The 24,340-nt window shown below is 36.4% G+C and overlaps 1 protein-coding gene across 1 annotated transcript; it reads left to right on the forward strand.

Moving 5' to 3' along the window:
• The first annotated feature begins 2,033 nt into the window (after positions 1-2,033).
• Positions 2,034-24,043, forward strand: fap (fibroblast activation protein, alpha). Its single transcript, XM_067444584.1, has 26 exons — positions 2,034-2,333; positions 2,529-2,613; positions 3,734-3,826; positions 3,926-4,020; positions 4,198-4,272; positions 4,359-4,411; positions 4,982-5,054; positions 9,032-9,152; positions 9,334-9,488; positions 10,811-10,908; positions 11,781-11,910; positions 14,050-14,088; positions 14,194-14,292; positions 14,718-14,788; positions 14,883-14,936; positions 16,499-16,626; positions 16,741-16,791; positions 16,981-17,082; positions 17,171-17,240; positions 21,654-21,848; positions 22,166-22,220; positions 22,772-22,871; positions 22,940-22,998; positions 23,077-23,149; positions 23,372-23,445; positions 23,538-24,043. The coding sequence occupies exons 1-26, from the start codon at positions 2,331-2,333 to the stop codon at positions 23,637-23,639; spliced, it is 2,253 nt and encodes a 750-aa protein (XP_067300685.1). The 5' UTR covers positions 2,034-2,330; the 3' UTR covers positions 23,640-24,043.
• The last annotated feature ends 297 nt before the right edge of the window (positions 24,044-24,340 follow it).

Here is a 24,340-nt window from a genome sequence, read left to right on the forward strand (position 1 = left end):
GACCTTAATGTGTCATCTGTTTTCTATTCCTCGCATGAACAGTCTTTGATTATGAATCATGCATTGATGGAGAAAAAACAGAGATGGACCATCAGGGAAGAGCGTGACACACACTCTCTCACACACCTGTTCAGGTGCTCTCAGGAAGACACGGGCTCCCTTTGAGAAAACCTCACCTGAGAAAACCTGTCAGGAAACTGCCTCTCGTTACGCATGACAAGTCTTGAATACTCAACAAGTTTTTCCGGAGTCGAAGTACTTCCTTTCCTGACAAACGCTTTGATGCATTCTACACACACATACGGCAGTAGTCACGTATTTGGACACATGACACCTACACCTTCCTTTTTGTTTTGACGGGTATCAAGTATAGTGTATATAGACTTACCCTAGGGCAAGTCGGGGTAAGATGAACCACCTGTAGATGCCACAAACTCATCTCTCTTGATGAATGGCTCTGTTATTATTAATTTTGCAATTTCATCTGAATGTCAGCATTTGTGAGACTTAGTCAGCCGAACCGTTAATTGATCTAATAGTGATTTATGACAATGTCAAGTTAAAATCTATAATTGGCACATTACATGGCATGTTGTTACTAGTGTTATTATTTTTAAATATAATACTGTAATTATTATTTAGTATTCCCATTAATTAGATGCACATTTTCGCTTTCATTAAAACTTATAGGTTAGTTGAGTAAAATCGTTCAATTTGCATTCAGTGTTGCCATTTTAAGATACCTTCAATTAAAATATGGGTTATTAAATATGTAAGTAATGAGATAAGATGAGCTCTTTGAATAATTTTACATTTGTGACCCTGGACCATAAAACCACGGGTCACACAGATATATTTGTGGCAATAGCCAACAATATATTTATTATAATAAATGTTATAAAATAATATTTATTTTATGGGTCAAAATCATCCTTTTTTAATGCCAAAAAATGATTAGGATATTAAGTAAAGATCATGCTCCATGTATATATTTTGTAAATTACCTACCATAAATTTTTCACAAATGTATTATTAGTAATAATATGCATTGCTAAGGACTTTTGGACAACTTTAAAGGCGATTTTCTCAATATAATTTTCTTTTTGCACCCTCAGATTACAGATTTTCGCAAAGTTATCTCGGACATGTATTCCTATCCTAACAAACCATACAACAAAGGAAAGCTCATTTATTCAGCTTTCAAATGATATGTAAATCTCAATTTCAAAAAATGTCCCCTTTTGACTGGTTTTGTGGTCCAGGGTCACATTTTGTTCTGTAAGAACTAAGGTAATGTTTCTATTGATTTCCTATAACAACACATCGACTGAGGCATCATCATCCAGAAATATTTTATTATTATTATTATGCATATTGTAAAGCACTGTGTAACATGGAATATGCATTTATTATAATAGAAGAATAATTATAATATTTATTTAATATTATAGAATTATTAGTATTGCGTGGAATATGTATTATATTAAAATACATCAAGTCTGTACACACTTTTAATGAGCAAGGTCCTCAAAAAATATATAGAACGGTACCAGAAACGTTTATTATGCATGCTTTTGGCAGAAGTGTTCTCCCAGAAGCATAACAACTATGGCTACATATTAAGCATAACAACTATGCTGCTTCCATATTGATATATAACTTATTTTTTTATTTAGAAAATGTATGCAGTATATTTGTGCTTGCATGCACAAATCTGTAATACAAATCCAGTCACCATGCTCTAAACTGACCGTGCACAGAACAGTTGACAAAAAATTTGACAGGCTCTTTTTTCCTCAGTTGTAATGAAAATGTTTATTATATATAAAAGTATGCATTGAAGCTTCTTCACTTGTGGTCCCAGACTTTTAGACACCGTTGCATTTAATAAAACGCTTCGTTTTCCCATTCACATATTTCCCTAAAATGAAAGTAAGCCAGTGGTAACTTGTCGCTCCAGATCTCTTGCAGTCAGTGCTGGAATCGATAGTGTGTGTGTGTGTGTGTGTGTATGTGTGTGTGCAGATGTGCAGCAACACTACAGTTTCACAGGAACTCGCGAAGAGAAGCACGACCTAAACGCACTCCGATGGAAAGTTGCGCGGAATGCTGATTCTGAGGAAGTTTCGCCACCGCTCCCTCACTCCAGACTCAATGATGCATCGGAGGAAGAACATTTTTAACCTGGAAAATTGTAATCGGACGGAATAAAGAGCAGCTGTCTGTCCAACTCGCTCTCTAAAGCGGTTTACCGATCTGCTTCGGGACACAATCACTCGGCGCAAGATTCCTGGAGATTGGATGCGCTTTGTAAAAGTTCCTGTGCAATTATGGTCAGTACTACTTGTTATTTTCCTCGGTAATGTGGTGTTTTTTCCACCAAAAAAAAGTTACTTGTGTTTTTTTTTTTTTTGTTGGGTGTGTCAGTTTAAACGCAACTTGTGTGATATCCTGAGCAATTGTGGTGTGCTTTTGAACAGAAACAGAATGTGTTTATGTGAGGTGTTTTCTCCTCACCTCACCTGTAGGGCTGTAATAAGGTGTGCGTGGCGCTCATCGGGGCGGTTGTCGTCATCACGCTTATCGTTATTCCCACGGCAATTTACGTCAACAGTGAGTGGAATCTTCATCATCATCATCATCATCTGGTTCTGTTTGGAGCGATCAATAGAAACGTCACTTGAAAGCATCTGTAGTGTGTAAAATACCTCACATGGGGAACAGATAGTAAATAATTTCTTCACTTTTGTGTTTTTGTAAGATTATAGTCAGTAACGTTTGTTGTAAAGGTAATTTTCGAGGCCCAATCTGTTGAGGTTTGTCGATCTCTTGCATAGCCTACCGTTTCTGGAAACATTAGCCTAATGTTTTTGAAATAAGTCTCTTATGCTGATTTCTATATTTTAAATTTAGAAAACAGAAAAATACAGAAACAGTAATATTGTGAACTGTTTTCTATTTAATATGTTACAATGTAATTTATTCCTGTGATCAAAGCTGAATTTTCAGCATTACTCCAGTCTTCAGTGTCATAATTTAACACATCATCGCTGAATAAATGTATTAATTTCTTTCAAAAAAGAAAGAAAAACTACTAACCCCAAACTTTTGACCAAATAGTGTATATTATTAGAAAATATTTAAATTTTAAATGAATGCTGTTCTTTTTTTAAACTTTTTATTCATCAAAAAATCCTTTAAAAAAAAGTATCACAGACTATGAAAAATAATAATATTAACTGTTTCCAACAGTGATGATAAATCCTATGAGAATGATTTCTGAAGGATCATGTGACACTAAAGACTGGGGTAATGATGCTGAAAAGTCAGCTTTAATCACAGGAATAATTTATATTTTAAAGTATATTCACATAGGAAACCATTATTTTAAATTGTAATACTATTTCACAATATTACATTTTTTGCATATTGTAAAAAATCATATTACATGGAATATGTATTTATTAAATTAAAATACATCAAGTGTGTACGAACATTTAATTATTTTTTTATCAAATAAATTAAGGCTTGATGATGAGCATAATAGACTTTTTTCAAAAAACAAACAGTTTCCAAACTATTGTTTCCTCGAGAAAAAAAGAAAAGAAAAAAGAAACACTTTAGCGCCCCCATGTGAATACCAAAGAAATTGTGGGAATATCAATCTCAAAATGTATATATATTTTTATTTGAAGACTGAAACTCATACTGTTTTCCTTCACTGTGTTCTCAGGAGATGATTCTGCATTAAAGAGAACTTATTCTTTTGATGATTTTTACAATGATACCATCAGGTATAAAACATACAATCTCCGTTGGATATCAGGTACGACACCCGAGGCCACTTCACATGCTCCCTGTTTTTTTTTTGTAGTGACCTCTAAATCACCCTGAAACACACACTCAATGTCTCATTTTCCAACAGACAATGAATACCTCCACAAAACCAACGATGGCCATATTTACTTGCACAATGCTGAAACGAAGGAAAGCTCAATATACCTGAGCAACTCAACATTTGTAGGTTGCCTTATTTATTTGAGTGTTTGAATGACTCTTCAAAGTCGTCCTCCTTCATATATTCTCACTAAAAAAGCCTCTAGTTATTGGTTATATTGGTTCATGTTGCAATTCCAGCCACTAATTTCTTATGTTTAACTTTTTAATTCAACTCATTTACTGTGATTTGATTTACAGGCTCAAGTGGATGCCACAGATTACATACTGTCAGCAGATAGAAAATATGTCATCTTTGAGAGTAATTACACAAAGGTAAATTGACTGCAATAAAAAATAACCCATAAACATTCAAACTGATTCTTGCTGATATCTCTAACATGCTTGAAATGCTTCAACAGCAATGGCGACACTCCTTCAACGCCTCCTACCATATTTACAATATGGAGTCTCAGTGAGTAAAGATTATTTTCTGCAGCTTTGGAAATGATTCAGTATTACATTACTATAATAGGGTTGTCAAAATAGAGTCTGGTGGAATGACTTAATTCGTGCTGCCGAGTCTGTAGCCATTTTTAAAAAAAAACATCTTAAGACACATCTTTTCCAATTGCACCTTACCAATAAACCAATAAGCACTTAACTATCCAATAAAATTTTCGGTTTGTTTGTCCGGAAAAAAAAAAGTTTGTGTACTGTGCTCGATTAACTGAGACTTCTTACAGCTCTTGCAGGTTGTTGGCCTTGTTTGTTTCGTTGCTTCTATTGCTCTTCCCTTTTTGTAAGTTGCTTTGGATAGAAGCGTCTGCTAAATGATTAAATATAAATGTATAGGACAATATATGGAAAACATGGAAACATTGTTTGAGAAAATCCTGAACATTTCAGCAGATTTAAAAAGTATATTTCAAACTCTTTTTTTATCTTACGTAACACTAATAAGTATACATGTTTAAATATATTACTTCCAACAACTTGTAATGTTATACTCACGTTGATGTGTCTTGTTTTCTGTTGGATTCAGGGAATTTCTCTCCAAGTTTCAGATTCCACCATTTACGCAGCTCATAGTTTGGGCACCAACTGGAAACAAACTGGTGAGTTACAAACAGTAAAACAGACGAAAAAGTAACAGTCAGGCTCTAATGTCCATGAATTCCCACAAACAAAGCTGGATTTATCTGGGTTATTCTTATCAAAAAATATCAGCTTTTCTTATTCTTGATGGTTTTCTAATACTTTCAAAATCAAATTGTAATTTTTCTTTTTTTTAAACTGTTTATTAATTTTATTTCTTATGCATCTTAAACCTTGCCTTACCTTATAAGACACTTAGAGAGATAGTACTTATAGCAAATAAAAATTCTCATCATTTACTCATTCCATTGACAGCTGCATAACTACCACTTTGATGCTTTAAAAAGTTCATATAGAAATGAATATTCTGAAGAAACAGAATCGCTTTATATGATGAACAAATTGAATTTATGCTTTTATTCACAACTATACATTGATAAGCAGACATAAACAGAAGCTTGACCCGTGAGAATGAACCTCATTGGTTCTCGCTGAAGCTCAAACATGCTGCGTAACACGAGAATGAACCTCATGGGTTCTTATTGGAGCTCAGACGTGATGCGTAACACGAGAATGAACCTCATTGGTTCTTAATGGAGCTCAGACGTGATGCGTAACACGAGAATGAACCTCATTGGTTCTTATTGGAGCTCAGACGTGATGCGTAACACGAGAATGAACCTCATTGGTTCTTATTGGAGCTCAGACGTGATGCGCAACACGAGAATGAACCTCATTGGTTCTTAATGGAGCTCAGACGTGATGCGTAACACGAGAATGAACCTCATTGGTTCTTATTGGAGCTCAGACGTGATGCGTAACACGAGAATGAACCTCATTGGTTCTTATTGGAGCTCAGACGTGATGCGTAACACCAGAGGCGGAAGTAACTTATACTTAGTCTTATAATGGGGCGGCAGTGGCTCAGTGGTTCATGTAGGTTGTCTACAAACCGAAAGGTTGGTGGTTCAATCCCCGGTTCCACCTGACCAAGTGTCGAAGTGTCCATGAGCAAGACACCTAACCCCAGCTGCTCCCGACGAGCTGGATGTCGCCTTACATGGCAGACACCGCCGTCGGTGTATGAATGGGTGAATGTGAGGCAAAATGTAAAGCGCTTTGGATAAAAGCGCTATATAAATGCAGTCCATTTACCAAGTAACGAATTACAACTGCTCACGTTACTGTAATTAAGTCGTTTTTTTCGTGTACTTGTATGAGTATATTTTTAAGTCTGTAATTTTCATTGTACTTAAGTACTAATTAAGTTAAGTAATGTACTTCACTACTTTAAAAATCACATTCGTTACTAAGTACTTGTACAATTTGAATTAAATTAATATTCAAATCTTTGACTAGCATTTGGGTATCCTATAGAAATAACTAATCGTGGGTGGGCCAAATAAAAACCCTTGTATTTGGACCGGGGAAAAAGCCCGGTTTCTGGAGAGCTATATACGTCCTCGCACGTCCTTCACTGTGAAGGTGTATTTTAGTGTTATCAAAAAACTTTGGCGTTATGGACATGGAGATTCGAGACGCTAAATTCACTGAAAATTCCAAAGAAATATCAGATGACGAGTGCACATGGCCGCCCCTGGAGGAGTTGTTCACATACAAAGGAAAGTAGACAGCGTAAATGCAATGCAAACTTTGTTTGCCATCTGCAGTGATTTCGGCTTACAAGACTTCAGCCTCTAATCTAAAAAAAAAAAAACACATTATGGTAAGAAGACTTATGACTATATTAATGTGATAGTTGTTTTCGTTTTTAATGTTGGGTAGACCTCACGATAATTTGACTAAAAACATCACTTGAAACATGAGCTTCAGCGTTACGTGACCAGGACATAGACCGTAAAAAAAGATTTAACATTGTAAAGTGACGCTCAAAGTTAACTTGTATATCATTGTCAACAAATTGTTTTATCCATATTGCATCCGTGTTTTAAGCTCATAATAAACGGTCTAATAATGACTCTTTCATAAAAACAGTCTCTTGCCGCTTCCCACTGGCGTAACAGTGTAACTGCACCGATTGACAGCCTGTCTAGATTGCGCATGTGTCAGTGCTAAGTGCTAAAAGGCCTAACTTTTGAAATATTAGTAGGGTACTTTTGGAAAGCTTTCTTGTCCAGTCAGATTTTTTTTAAATGTAAAAAAAATGTATATCTGTTTATAAATAAAATAACCCAACAAGCTTATTTATGTTGCATCATAATTCATTAATACTAACAATAATAATAATATTAGATCATTTTTATAACTTGATTCCCATAAAAATTATATGAAGAAATAATATTAAATAATTTTATAATTCCTTTGTTATCTTAGCTGTGCTTGTCTACTTTTCACATCCAAACGAAGCTGGATAGACTGTGCACTATGAAAATCAACTTCTGCTGAACCTGAACAAAAGGTTCAGAAATTTCCTAGAGTTTAAGGCCTTTGCCCAGTTGTTGGTTGGCAGTGAAAAGTTTATACTGTTTACAAGTTTAAAAATCCTTTAACATTCTTTAAACAGACAAAATTCCTGTACTATGTGTTTGTTCGTATAAAACAAATTGCCTGTTTGAGATCCAATCATATTTCCGATTTGATTAAATGGATTTGATGTTTATTCAATAAATATCACCAGCTAAAAAGTAATTAGTACTCGAGTAGTTTTTGATAGGGGTACTTTGTACTTTTACTTAAGTACATTTTTAACACCTGTACTTTTACTTAAGTACATTTTTAACACCTGTACTTTTACTTAAGTACATTTTTAACACCTGTACTTTTACTTAAGTACATTTTTAACACCTGTACTTTTACTTAAGTACATTTTTAACACCTGTACTTTTACTTGTAATTGAGTAATACTTTAGCAACTACTTGTACTTGTACTTGAGTACAAATTTTCAGTACTCTTTCCTCCTCTGCGTAACACGAGAATGAACCTCATTGGTTCTAATTGGAGCTCAGACGTGATGCGTAACACGAGAATGAACCTCATGGGTTCTTATTGGAGCTCAGACGTGATGCGTAACACGAGAATGAACCTCATGGGTTCTTATTGGAGCTCAGACGTGATGCGTAACACGAGAATGAACCTCATGGGTTCTTATTGGAGCTCAGACGTGATGCGCAACACGAGAATGAACCTCATTGGTTCTTATTGGAGCTCAGACGTGATGCGTAACACGAGAATGAACCTCATGGGTTCTTATTGGAGCTCAGACGTGATGCGTAACACGAGAATGAACCTCATTGGTTCTTATTGGAGCTCAGACGTGATGCGTAACACGAGAATGAACCTCATGGGTTCTTATTGGAGCTCAGACGTGATGCGTAACACGAGAATGAACCTCATTGGTTCTTATTGGAGCTCAGACGTGATGCGTAACACGAGAATGAACCTCATTGGTTCTTATTGGAGCTCAGACATGATGCGTAACACGAGAATGAACCTCATGGGTTCTTATTGGAGCTCAGACGTGATGCGTAACACGAGAATGAACCTCATTGGTTCTTAATGGAGCTCAGACGTGATGCGTAACACGAGAATGAACCTCATGGGTTCTTATTGGAGCTCAGACGTGATGCGTAACACGAGAATGAACCTCATTGGTTCTTAATGGAGCTCAGACGTGATGCGCAACACGAGAATGAACCTCATTGGTTCTCACTCAACATTTTAATTCATATGGATTAGTTTTACAACCTCTTTATGAAGTTATTGAAGCATCCAAGTGGTAATTGTGTAGTTGTCTGTAGAGGAACCGAAATCTCTCAAATTTCATCAAAAAGAGCGTCATTTGTTACAAAGATGAACGAAAGTCTTATGGGTTTGGAACGGCATGAGGGTGATTAATTAATGACACTTTAATTTTTTATTGACTGCACTGGCCCCATTCGATGAGGACTTGACACGGTTCTTGAACTGAATTACCATTCCACTGATTTAAACGATTTCATGATACCGTCAATGCTAATGACCATACATCATCCACAGGCATACGTCTGGGATTATAATATTTACCTCAAAAGGAATGCCACAGCTGAGGCCGTACAAGTCACACAAAATGGAAAATACAATAAAATTCTCAATGGCGTACCAGACTGGGTCTATGAAGGTAATTTCATCTAATGCACACACACACACACACACACACACACACACACACACACACACACACACACACACACACACACACACACACACACACACACACACACACACACACACACACACACAGTGTGTCCTTGTGTCTGTGCTTTCTTTCTAATCCATCTGCATCTTTTCTCACTCAATAGAGGAGGTTTTTGCCTCCAATGAAGCCATTTGGTGGTCTCCGCAGGGGAAATATCTGGCTTATCTACAAATTAATGACACTGGAGTTCAAACCATTGAATACTCATTGTATGGAAATGGCCAGTACCCCACCACAGAAGTTATCCCCTACCCAAAAGTAAATATCCAACGGTTTCAGAGAGTTTCTCAATGTCCTACAATGACAATTTTAATTATTTCATGACTTTTTTGTTTAAAACCACCAATGGTCATTATTTGTTATTTATTTTCCTTTATTATTTACAGATTACTACAAATCTACCGTCATCATTTAGTTTAAGGACCATTTATTATATGTATCAAATTATCCTTACCATATAGCCAAACTTTTAGAAAGTTTAAATTCTACAAAAAGTTTAAAAAGTATGTAGCCAGCAGATGAAAAATACAGGGCATACAAACATATTTGTTATAGTTTACATTTACATTTATGCATTTGGCAGACGCTTTTATCCAAAGCGACTTACATTGCATTTTTAAGGAACACTTTTCTACATTTTCACTACATTTTTATCAATTCTTGCTTTCCCTGGGAATCGAACCCATGACCTTGGCATTGCTGGTGCCACGCTCTACTGGTTGAGCTACAGGAAAGCCTATATACAGGAAAGCCTTATATCTTAATATTATATTTTTGCTAAACATTAATTAGAAAGTGAAAGTGTCATACTTATTTTTCCTCATGCAAAGATAATTTTACTGAGCATTTAAGATATTAACTTTTCTCTAAAATGCCACTCTTAAAAATGGGGTGTTTTTAGCAACTCATAAGGTAATAACTGCACATAATTTAATAAGTATTACATTAAATAAATACAAAACAATTACATTAAAATGTTCATAATGTAATAATTTTCTCAAAACATAAAATCTTGAGCTTTAACTAAATGTATTTACTAAATGTATTGCATTACAAACTTATATCATAATTGTAGCTTTTAAAACATAAACCATTAGTATTCCCTTAAAGACATTTTTTTTAAAATCGAAATTAGTCTTAAACTACCTGCGAAATACAACAGATTTAAATATTCATGCAGTTGTTATTATTATATTTTTTATTATATAAAGTGTTGGTATTCTATACATTTTAAATACTGAATGTACGGTCATGTGCAGTGGTCATACAAAGTCTACACACACCTGTTAAAACAGACAGAAAATAAAATCAGAACTTTTGCACATTTCATATTGGGAAGAACATTTAAAAATAATCTAAAGAACCCTTTTCCACTATAAAGAACCTTGTGCGGTGAAAAGGTTCCAATGATGTTCCATTGCGGTTCTTCATGCAACCATCGATGCCAATAAACAACCTTTATCTTTCATGATGTTTCAATCTAGCATTAAAAATTGCATGGACTAGATCTCTGCTGTTATTGTATTATAGTTTCATTTCAAATCTAATTTTGTTACTAAACTGTTGTTCTGCTTACAAAGGCAGGCTCTGTTATTCCCAGCGTGAGGCTGTTTGTGATCGATGTCGAAAATCTATCCAAACAATCAGAAGTGGTGGTACCAAAATCTGTCATATCAGGGTGTGTGTCCCTCTTATGTTTCTAGTCTCACATTTTCACACAAAGCCTCTGTGGCAAGCAGGGCGGGGCCTAGAGCCGTGGGAATGGAGCGAAGCCGGTGGCACAAGTGTTAATGAGCGTCACCTGCACGTCACACCGGTCTCGACATGACGACAGTGAAGGACAAGAGAGAGGCCTCCTCCTTTTATCCTTCCACAGCTCCACCGTGAGACTCGAGACCGGTGTGGCGCACAGGTGATGATTAACTCTTTCCCTGCCAGTGTTTTTAAAAAAAAGTTTTGACAAAAATGTAATAGCCCATAGAATATTTTGTTTATTGAATATCTGAGCAAGCAATATATCAAAATAAGGAGCTGACCCTCTTCTTTATAAAAAAAAATAAAGTTTTTGTGAAAGACTGACTCCAGATCAGATGATCAAACACAGATGGAGGAGATCGAGTCCATCAACACCGCTAATGCTTCACAGTCCTGTAGCTCGTATTGGGTGCACATCTCATTCAGTAACATTAGATAGTTTTAATTATGTTTAATGATCATGATCATGTTATTTTGCATATGCAAATGATTACATATGATCCCTTGTTTTATTGCGTCTTCCTTGTGTGTGTTTTGGTCAGGAGATTTAGTACTTATTCAGAAGATGCGCAATAGCACCTAACAGTGAAAACACGGAAACACTGAAAAATCCGGTTTTGGACGGAAAGTGTTCTCTCACAAATAACGTAAATTTCCGTGTTTGGCGGGGAAAGAGTTAAAAGCTTGCTCCGTTTCCATGGCTCTCGGCCCCGCCCTGCTTTCCGCAGCCTCACGTCTGAAACAGAAGCATTCGAGTTCAGCATGATGTCATTTTTTATTCTGCTCTTTTCCCAGCGATCACTATCTGAGCACAGTCACCTGGGTCACAGACGAGCGGCTGGCTGTTCAATGGCTGCCGCGCAGACAGGACCGAGTCCTTCTGCAAATCTACGACTACGATGGCACCAACTGGAAAGAAAGCTTGGTGAGAATCAACATTGTGCTTGCCTGATTCTCTGGTTATTTATGGTCTGACCAATCAAAGAGATCATAATACAACCCCAATTCCAGAAGTTTTCAAATGTAATACTATCAAGAATCTGGGGTGTTAATTCTCTTTAACCTTTAACTAACTAAAAAAAGAAAAAAAGAAAAGTTTTTAAATGTTTGCACTGACCAAATGAATTGTATTTTGAAAATGTAAACAAATTTTGATTTTGATGGCTGCAACACTCCCAGAAAGTTGGTACAGAGGCATGTTTACCACTGCCACATCGCCTTTCCTTTTAATTACACTTTTTAAATGTTTGGGACTTGAGGATAATAATTGTTGTAGTTTTGAAAGTGTAATTTTTGCCTGTGGTTGTCATTTGTCTAAATCTCATTTTCATGATTAGCCATACATTTTCAGTAGAGACAGCTCTGGACTGCAGGCGTAGAGTTGTCTATAAAACCACCGTTATAGCATGTGCAGAATGAGGTCTGGCATTGTCTTGCTTCCCAGGAAAGATGTCATCTTGGTGGCAGTAAATATCTCTGTACAATCCCAATATAAGCCTCCATGTCAATGATACCTCACACATATGCAAGTCACTGTGACAGATATTTGCATTTGCACCTGTCGCTGATGCAAGTCTGAAGGGTCCTTTTTCGTCTTTAGGACTGTGAACTCTTGTCAGTTTTTCCTAAAAACAAACTGAAACGTGGACTCATCTGACCACGGCACACATATAGCTTTCTCCTTGTGCGACAGAGATTGAGGTTGATTTGCTTTTCTTGAGAGGCAGACTGTGTTAAGTGACAGATGTTTTCTAAAGAACTCCTGCGCACATGCAGCTGTATTTAACACAGTATCATGATAGTTTCTCATGCAATGCCATCTGAGGTCTCAAAGGACACACACACTCAATAGAGGTTTCCAGCCTCAACATACACACAACTAAGACCTTTCTGGATTGCCTGAATCTTTTCACAATATTATGTATGGTAGATTGTGAAATACCTAAAATCTTTGCAATCTGGCATTGTGATGTGTGATTTTTGAATTGTTTGAAGATTGTCTCATGAAATTTGGCACACAGTGGTGAGCCATGGCCCAGCTTGGCTTGCAAAGACTGAGCTTTTGGTGGATAGTTCCATTATACCCAATCATGATGCACTCACCAATTACCAATTCACCCTACTTCAAAATACTTTAGCTTAGATATTTTATTTTATTTTGCCTCTGTCCCAACTTTTTTTGGAGTGTGTTGCAGCCATCAAAATCGAAAATGTTTTATAATTAGAAAAAAATATATTTAGAGTTAATTTGCCCACTGAAAACATTGGAGTTTTTTCTTTGTACTTTTATCTTTGTATTTTTATTAAGGGTTAAATAGACTTAACAAAATCACAGATTCTAGATTCTTTTTACATTTTACAAAATGTCCCGAATTGTCTGTTTTCTGGAATTGGGGTTGAATGGTTTTTAATGAATGCTAATCAGTATCGTTGCAGACGTTGGCACATATAATTAAAAAATGGATGAAGGAATTTCATACATACATACATACATACATACATACATACATACATACATACATACATACATACATACATACATACATACATACATACATATATATATATATATATACATATATACACATACATATACACACATACATATACATATATACATATATACACATACATATATACACATACATACATACATTCATACATACATATTTATATAATTATGAATATTTTTTATGCATTCTCTTTCAGCAACAACAGTGAAAACACTGCATTCATTCCTTTTTCTCAGTTTTTGATAAATAATATAGCAAGAATAGTCTACACAACCTCTTGCCATTCCAAACATTTATGTTTGTTGTTTTTTTTTTATCTTCTGAAGCCTTATTATAGCCCTTTGTAAGAAACAGATTCATTTTTGATTCATTATTCATCCCTCAAAAGTTCATCCATCATTGTCAATAATTAAGTCATAGATATTAAAGTGTATAACAACTATATGTAAGGGAAGAAACTACACACACGTCAAATAAATCCTCAAGCCATTCAAATTATTTAAATTGTGGGATTTAACTGTTCTTTGTTGTATTTTGTCTTTTTTTTACAGAAATTTGAGCAAAAAAGCAAAACCGGATGGGTTGGACGGGTGAGTTCATGCAGCAATCACATACAATCATCAATTTGTCCTGATTTACACAAAAAATGCTGCCATGAAACCTTATAATACATAATGCTCTGTTTCCCCTCGCAGTACTTTCCTACAGCTCCTTACTTTGCTGCAAATAACAAAAGTTTTTACAAAGTTATGAGCAATGACAATGGTTATAAACATCTCCACTATGTGAATGCTGTAAGTAATGTATTTTTTTATTAACCTTTCAAAAACATCTACCATGAGCTCCGAGGTTGTAATTTTATATTTAATTATAATAAAAAAAATTAATTTTTAATTTTTGTTATGCAAAAGGAAGATTGTTGTGATTAATCTCAGTTCAATCTCAGATCAATCTGTTTGTTTTGGATCATCATATCTATTGAAAAGTATTATGAAGTCCCCAAAGAGAAAATGAATGAATACATCTAGAACGAATGTCGCTGAAAGAGTAGACGATCACTATTGTGATCTATTGTGCAAATTCCAGATGTCTTTACATTGTATTGCAGGTTATAATGTGCTATATCCTTTGGCCAATAACTGTTAAAAGGCATGGACAAAGAAACACTGTAAAACAAGCATAGCATGTTGTTGGTCTGCCAACTGTGTTTTATTTGTAGGGAACAGCCACACCCATCACCTCAGGCAAATGGGAAGTGATATACATCTCAAAAGTAACCAAAGATTCCATGTGCGTATGAAATCCGTACATTTTGTCACAAGCTTCTCATGTGTCTTCAAGCACACACTTTCCTGCACGCATCTAAAATCTGCTCTTTCCACAGATACTACGTGAGTAATGAACACATGGCAAGACCTGGACAGAGGAACCTTTACAAGTAAAAATACCTTTTTTCCCTGTATCAGGATTTTATTTTAATATTTTAAATATTAAAATAGTCATTTGTTTTGCTATACTTCAACAACGCCATGCAACACCCTCAAGCCACTTGAGAACCAATTACACACAATTCACAATTTCATTGCAGTCACTTTTCATGACAGATGAATTAATGATCGATCATCAGTTTTCAAATGTGTCAATCAAAGAATACTTGACACTTTCTGCACAGATATGGCACAAATGACATGCCTCAAAAACAAACTGAAACTTAATACAAAGTATAGGTTCAGGAGAAAGTGCATTGGAATTAAATTGATGCATGAAGAAATATGACAATTAGTTGATGTGTTAGAAGCAGGAAAAATGGGCAAGCGTAAGGATTTGAGCGAGTTTGACAAGGGCCAAATTGTGATGGCTAGACGACTGGGTCAGAGCATCTCCAAAACTGCAGCTCTTGTGGGCTGTTCCCGGTCTGCAGTGGTCAGTATCTGTCAAAAGTGCTCCAAGGAAGGAACAGTGGAGAACCGGCCACAGGGTCATGGGCGGCCAAGGCTCATTGATGCACGTGGGGAGTGAAGGCTGGCCCGTGTGGTCCGATCAAACAGACGAACAACTGGAGCTCACACTGCTCAAGAACTTGATTGGTTCAGGTGTCAGTGCTTCTCAGTTTGTTGCGTATGGAGCTGCATAGCCGCAGACCAGTCAGGGTGCCCATGCTGACCTTTGTCCACCGCCGAAAGAGCCAACAGTGGCACGTGAGCATCAGAATTGGACCATGGAGCAATGGAAGAAGGTGGCCTGGTCTGAATCACCACGTATATCTCATGGATGGCCGGGTGCGTGTGCGTGGCTTACCTGAGGAACACATGGCCCCAGGATGCACTATGGGAAGAAGGCGAGCCGGCAGAGGCCGTGTGATGTTTTGGGCAATGTTCTGCTGGGAAACCTTGGGTCCTCCATCCATGTGGATGTTACTTTGACACGCTCCACCTACCTAAGCATTGTTGCAGACCATGTACACCCTTTCATGGAAACGGTATTCCCTGGTGGCTGTGGCTTTATAGCAGTATAATGCTGCTGTCACAAAGAAAAAAATGGTTCAGGAATGGTTTGCGGAGCACAACGACGAGTTTGAGATGTTGACTTGTCCTCCAAATTCCCCAGATCTCAAGCCAATGCAGCTTCTGTGGGATGTGCTGAACAAACAAGTCCGATCCATGGAGGCCCCACCTCACAACTTACTGGACTTAAAGGATCTGCTGCTTACATCTTGGTGCTAGATACCACAGCACACCTTCAGGGGTCTAGTGAAGTCCATGCATCGACGGGTCAGGGCTGTTTTGGCAGCAAAAGTGGGACCAACACAATATTAGGATTGTAATATTATGCAATATAGCTAATAAAACATCACGAGACCACACAACAACAAAGTGTGTGTGTGTGTGTGGGGGGGGGGGATAGTGCACAGAAATAGTGCACACAAGCTACTAGAACTAATTTGTTCTGAATGGTCTAATGGTTCCCATTACTAATTGTCACTGTGAAATATTTTCTCAGGATTTCTATAAGCAAGAGTGGTCATTCTGCCCCCGAATGCCTCACCTGTTCACTGTATCAGGACAGGTGTCAGTATAACTCTGCTTACTTCAGCCTGAACGCCTCTTTCTTCCGTATGGATTGCTACGGTTAGTGAACAGGTTTTCACGCCTGTGCGATTCACTCAAAACAAACACCTGACCGATACCTTGGTTGATCTGAGGTGACTGAGCTGAGGTAACTGTGTGCTGCTGATTTAACAGGGCCAGGACTTCCGCTGTTTACACTGATGGACAACAGAGCGCCTGCCAAAGGTGTGTGTGTACTAGCATCGCTTTAATACAACCCCTTTACAACATGAGCTAAATAAAGGAAGAGTTGACATAAATGAGATATCTGTCTTCATTTAATATTCTTCTGGTTGTTCAAAACTCGTACAGTATGCTGTTCATTTTCCAGTGTTTTGAAATTGATGTATATATGTATTGTATTTTTTGGATTAGAGATTCAGGTCCTTGAGGACAATAAGAAACTGGAAAAAATTCTGACTACTGAGCTTCTGATGCCAACCATTAAACGCGCCACAATGAAGATCGCAGGATTCAGTATGTGCAGTATTTTAAACTATTCCCAGTAAACAGGATTTAGTATCGTATTTGTCTAAAGCTGTTTGTGGTGTTTCTCTTTCCCCAGACCTCTGGTATCAGATGATGTTCCCACCAAATTTTGACTCCTCCAAAAAGTACCCTCTTCTAATTCAAGTGTGAGTTAAACATTTTTGCTAAAAAAAAAAAAACACTTAAAGGTGCAGTGTGTACATTTTAGCGGCATCTATTGGTGAGGTTGTGAATTGCAATCACCCACCATTTAATCCTCTATTTCGAAGCAGAGTAGCTACGCTGGCCAATACAGGACAAAGACCAAAGCTACATTTATTTGATCAAAATAGAATTTAAATGTTTTCTATTTAAATATATTATAAAATGTAATTTCTGTGATCAAATTTGTATTTTCAGCCGAATTACTTGAGTCTTGACATGATCCTTCAGAAATCATTCATGATATAATGATTTGCTGCTCAAGACATTTGTTTTTTATTATCAATGTAGAAAACAGTTGTGCTGCTTAATAATGTCGAACAGCATATTTTAAATATAATTTTTTGTAAGCATGTAGAAACTAGGCATGTGCCGATATCAATTTTTCATGCTGCGATTAATTGATGAAGTTTTATCACGATATGCGATATTATCACGATATTGAAATAAGTTGCAAAAAAAAGTGTTGCCATAGCATAACAGCTTTAAGAACTATTTTTGTAAGAACAAAAATAACTGAATGTTTAAATACAATAATGCACCAAAAATATATACAGCTCTGGAAAAAAATTAAGAGACCCCTCATTGAGAAATCAATGTTAAGTGGTCTCTTGATTTTTTTCAGAGCTGTAAAAGTACAATTTTCAAACAGATTAAAGTGCAAAAGAATTAGGCTATAAAGAACAACAGGTAGGCTTACAAATTACAATAAGGGCTCATTAGTTAATGCATTAACTAAGATTGAGCAACAGCTACATTTGGTACAGAAAGTATAATGTTTTTGTTAATGTTAGTTAAGAAATACTGATCATTGTTAGTTTTATCTTAGGTCCATTAAAAGTTATTTTGATTTTGATTTTAATGTTATTAAAAAGTTACTAAGAAATTAACATAGAATGATTAATTCTTTATAAGTATTTTTCATTGTCAGTTTGGTAATAATGAATTAACATGTTAACTAATGAAGTCGTACGTCTCAAAGTTTTACTGAACAATAACAAATCATTAGAACAGTTCTAATTATTAGGGTTGTAGTCCAGATTAAAACATAAAAATGTTTAAATTTGAAAATAAATAGCCTATTAAGTCTTTAAGTATTAAGTATTTGGTGCTGTGATGAACAACATTGAGATTACAAAAACGAATGGCTGTTTTAAAAACTACACGCGTTTTTTTGTTTGTTTGCTGGTTTCCGGGGTAACCGGCTGCATTCTGCAGTTCATCAGCGCCCTCTGCTGTCACTGAGCGGCACTTCAGCAGCGCATCTCCTTCACCGGTTCAGTCATGTGCAAACGCACGTTGGGCTTGTTTATATCTGAGCGCGTGACGCAGAATACAGCGGCGTTGAGCATTTATAGGTTGATGGGCAAAGTATTCTTGAGTGCATTATAAAAAAATTATAAATTGTTAAAAAATTATTATTTACGATATTTTAAAGTGCCCACGATAACAATATCGTGCATATTCATTATCGTGATAAATCGCATTATCGAAAATCGGCACATGTCTAGTAGAAACCATCAAATTTGATCAATTTAGTGCATCCTTGCTAAATAAAAGTGTTCATTTCTTAAAACTACTTCAAAATGGTAGTGAATGTAATCCTTTACAAATATAAATTTAAAAAATGTTTAAAGACAAAATACAAATTCCATTCAAATGAGCTCATCCAAGCTGCATGCATAATTCAATTCACATTTATTTGTATAGCGCTTTTTGCATTGCATATCGTTTCAAAGCAGCTTTACAGAAAATACATGTTTCTACATTACAATTTAGAGAGATCCGTTATCAGAGATGACTGTGTCTAAGTAATGTCCATATAACAGAAACGTACAGTTCTAAGATAATACAAATCATGCAGTTAGCTAACATCTTACATTTTCAGACAACAACATCTTTGTCTTGCGTCGGTTACTAGCTTCTCTATGTGCTTCGAAAGGGAGGGGTAAGCAGTGGGCGGTTGCAATTCACAACCTCACCACCAGATGTCGCTAAAATTTACAGACTGCGGCTTTGAAATAGCAGCAAATAGCTGCTGCCTTATAAAAACAGTCTTAAAGGAAGTGTATGTAAGATTGTGGCCAAAACCGGTACTGCAGGTATACCCCTCTCCCCCTCCACTTGACTCGAGGTTGCCAGATTGGCAGCTGTGGTAACTAGAGATGCCGAAACACTACTGACTTCGTGATTGGTCGATAGGTGGATGGCGGAGCTTCAAGCCAAAACACAACATGTCAACATCAACATCAGTTGACGGCTGCAGCAACAACTTTAAAATGACAATTTCCTGGCCAGGCTACTGTTGTCAGTGATATAAGTATTTGAAATTAACATGATTTCTTAATGTCTAGTGACATTTCAATTGATTAATTGAAATACATTTGTACAAATACAGTCTGTTCTTTAACTGAATTAAATTATTTTTATTACTATAAAACAATTAAAACGATATCTACATATGACTGTTACGAAAAATAGAATGAAAAAATATAACGAAAGTATAACGAAAAAACATTGACAGTCTTGACGGGAGAGAAGTCAATAAATTCGAGTAAAATCACAGACTTTGCTTATCCCGTGCGAATGTGCCATGCAAAACTCAGATGTGGAGGAGTAATCTCCAAATCACAAAGGTCCCTAGATCGGGGGCTTTCAAACTGGAGTCCGGGGACCCCCAGGGGTCCTCCAGAAGGTTCTAAGGGGTCCCCAGAAAATTTCAGAGGATTAAAAGACAAAGCAAAAATGAATGAAGTCAACCGAACCATCTAACTGTTTAATTTCTAACTGTTTCTCTCCTTGTTTGCCATATACATACTTTCCAGAATTGTATTTGTTTGCATCCAGTGAGTTTCTAACTATAGTCCCCTTTATCTCGCTCACTGGGGTTGTAGAGCAGTATTCTTAACACAGTATGTAAGCTCAGCTGCTAACATAAATTAATACGAAAGTTGGAAATACAAGTAATCTTCTTCAGGTTTATACAACCAATATTAAGTATAGCCAAATAAAGTTTGGAAATTATATGTTGTATTTACAATATCACACTATTTATCTAACTGTTTAAAAAAAAAATCATACATAATATACAGATGGATTTTAGGAAGGGGGTCCCCCATAAAGGTTCATCATATTTGGGGTTCCGTGATAGCCTGGATGCCAGCCGAATTTAGCCCCGCCCACAACATTTTTAGGTCGGGCGGTTCGGTCTGGCCTTGATCCATAGCGGAGTAATTATATCCAAACAGAAACTGTTCGGACCAATGAGATCCAAAGCGACTTACATTGCCTTCAATGTACACATTTTTACATTATTGTCAGTTCTTGCTTTCCCCAGGAATCGAACCCATGACCAGAGGTGGACAGTAACTAAGTACATTTACTTGAGTACTGTACTTAAGTACACTTTTTGAGTATCTGTACTTTACTGGAGTATTATTTTTTTCTGGATACTTTTACTTTTACTTCACTACATTTGAAAAACAAATATCGTACTTTTTACTCCACAACATTTCCACATCTAGGTCGAAAGTCGTTTCTGCAGCAGCTCTGAAAGTCGTCGGATTATTTTTTCCATCTTTAAAAGGTTTTTTGGTGTTGTTGTTTCAGACAGTCTGTCAGGAATCTCTCTTATAGGGTCATATACATTTTCCCAACTTTTTTTGAACACTGATCAGTTCATAGCAAAATGGAAGACGACGGTTCTAGGCACAAGTGTGTGCACCCATAGCCATACTTTGAAAGTATGTTTCAGTTTAAAAAAAAAAAATCAAGATTCGTTTAGTTGGCATACACTTGGTGCATGTCATAAAATATTAACAATATAAACATCTGGGAGAAAGAGAACAGGAAAGTTGGGATTATATCAGATGTGTATCAGTGTATTGGATCCGTGCATTTGGCCTTAAAGTGACAGCAGCTTTGTAAAGAGCTTTGTAACTTATATACAAGTATTTAAATGAGTTTAAGTTAGTCGTATGCTAGTACGTCAGATGGAGCATCACTGAATGACTTAAACCATGATGACAGTGTGCATTTATACAACAATAATAAAATAATGCATTGGCATAAAAAAGGAAATTTACTTTGATACTTGAGTACTTTTGAAAACAAAAACTTCTGTACTTTTACTTAAGTAAAAATCTATTTTTACAACTTTCACTTGTAACGGAGTAATATTTGACCACTAGTACTTTTACTTTTACTCAAGTAATGAAGTTGTGTACTTTGTCCACCTCTGCCCATGACCTTGGTGTCGCTAGCGCCACACTCTACTGGTTGAGCTACAGGAAAGCTCTATAAGATAATACTAATCTCGTGTGAATAGGGCTTGATACTGTTTTTCTGTCACATTAAAGGTATGGCGGGCCAGCCAGCCAGAACACAGACTTTGTGTTTCGACTGGAGTGGGCCACGTACCTGTGCAGCACAGAGAAGGTCATCATCGCCAGCTTTGACGGCAGGGGAAGTGGTTTCCAGGGCGATGAGATAATGCACGCCATCTACGAGCGGCTGGGAACGTACGAGGTGGAAGATCAAATCTCGGCCGTGAGGTGAGGCGGAGGGAACGATGTGCACACGCTCGTGATTCAGCCGGTGATGATGTAGAATCATTTAGCCTGATGTAACACTCACAGACGGATGAGAGATACGAGGCAGACGTGAGTCGAATCGGCTTCCCACAAGAGGGAACAAGCTTGTCATGGAGCATGTGTCCAAATGAGGTTGATAGAGGTCAAGCACTCGTTGAGCTGACTGAAAGCAACTTGAAACGTGACAAACTGTCATCAAAAAATGTATTCTACCAAACGCAAACATGTTGTTTTGGAATATCTCAATAATTGCTTTTCTTGTGGCTGTTTATTTGCAGAAAATTCATTGAGATGGGTTTCATAGACAAAGACAGGATTGCAATGTGGGGTTGGGTAAGTGCAATGCTTTCATTAAAAATACAAACCATGGAAGAGGAGATTTGAAACTTAAAACGAGGTTTTGACCTTTTTCAGCATATTTTTATAGATAGATAGATAGATAGATAGATAGATAGATAGATAGATAGATAGATAGATAGATAGATAGATAGATAGATAGATAGATAGATAGATAGATAGATAGATAGATAGATAGATGTGATATAGTATAGAAAAACTATTGTGAAATACTATTACCATTCTAAATAACGGTTTACTATCTGAGCATATAGTAAAATGTAATTTATTCCGGTGATCAAAGCTGAATTTTCAGCATCATTACTATATATTGCCTATTATAGATAAAGTAGTAAGTATTTTAACTAAATATTTAGATCTTTAAAGTATTTTAATGACATATAACTTAAATGAGCTTCAAATGTCAAGAGTCTTCAAAACAGATTTAAACTTTCATATAGTGATATCAAAGCCAACATTAGAAGTCTTCATGAATTTCACTTAAAATAAGCGTCACACTAATTCTGAAACGCCTGTTTTGCTCACAGTCATACGGCGGCTATGTGACATCCATGGTTCTGGGATCAGGAAGTGGACTGTTTAAATGTGGAATTGCTGTGGCTCCCGTTGCAAAGTGGGACTATTACGGTATGGATTTTCAGATTTATGCCACAAACAATTTAGCAAACACATCTCACTCACTGCATTCTTCACAGATGCCGTATATACAGAGAGATACATGCATCGCCCTGAGGAGAACTTGGAAAGATATAAAGTAAGTTAATCTGTAAGAAAACACATGCTTGGATTGTGAACGGTGATCAATAGTTTTGGTTGATTTGCTTGTTTGCAGAATTCAACAGTGACCGACCGGGCAAAAAATTTCAAGTCGGGTCAATACATGTTGGTGCACGGGACTGCAGACGGTAAACAATTTCATCTAAATATGAGAATAGACAAGACAAAGCAGCAATCTGAAGTTTACAGATATGCATTTAGGATCAGACAGATTGACGGTTGAAGCTGTGATTGAAGTTGTACCAATTTTGAAAAGGTTTCTGCCTCAGTGATAGCTTTTGCACCTTTTTATCCGAGAGCATTTTATTGGTTCTTACACTTTTTTTGCCGTTTTGACTTCACTACTCCAGATAACGTCCACTTTCAGCAGGCTGCTCAAATTGCCAAGGCCCTGGTGGAAAATCAAGTGGACTTTGAAGCAATGGTGAGTATTAATGAATGGATGAAGAAACACATTTGATCAAGCTCTGAAATGTCAAAACATTTACTCTTATTTAAATCTTCAATGTTTTTTAGTGGTACACCGATAAGGATCACGGACTGTCTGGTAAAGCACGTTACCACCTCTACACACACTTGAACCATTTTTTGCAGAACTGCTTTGCTGAGAAAAAATAAATGGACATATTGATGCATTGCATTATGTAAACATGCTCCTCTTACATTGACACGAAACACTGTTGATGACAGATGCTTTACATGTTAGTTTGTATAGAGTCAATGACATTGATTTTATAGTATTTTTTGATATTGCTTTATATGTGATTTTTCATTAGCTGTTGTATTTTCTATCACATTGCTGTGATAACTCTCTATGAATGTACAGTGATATGAATGTAGTTTATTTCACAGACTTCAGTCATGTTTCATATTTCTACATTTACAAATTGATTGTGGAATCCATAGTTTATGCGGTTGTGTTTATGCACTGACTTCAATGTGTGATTTGAGCATGTCTGTAAGAACTAAACAACTGAAACATTCTGGATGTGGATGCCTTATTCTTCTGACTCATGTTTTATATATCCTGAAAACTGAACAAAATTAAAAAATACTTGTGTGTGTGAAGGAACTCTACTTCTGGATGCTTTTTACCGTATATACCCGAATATAAGACGATTTTTGTGTCTTAAAATTAGGCTGAAAAGTAGGGGGTTGTCTTATATTCGCGATATAGACAAAATCACGTCTTTTAATCTGACGATAACAAGGTCACGCTGTTGATGCTCACACAGCCTCTCGAGGATAAATCACAACACATGAACGCTGCTCACACAGAGAAACAGCGGTAAACATTCAAAATGTTTTTATATTTATAA

The sequence above is a fragment of the Pseudorasbora parva genome, chromosome 5 (genome assembly GCF_024679245.1).
Source record: "Pseudorasbora parva isolate DD20220531a chromosome 5, ASM2467924v1, whole genome shotgun sequence".
In the NCBI taxonomy this organism is placed as follows: Eukaryota; Metazoa; Chordata; class Actinopteri; order Cypriniformes; family Gobionidae; genus Pseudorasbora; species Pseudorasbora parva.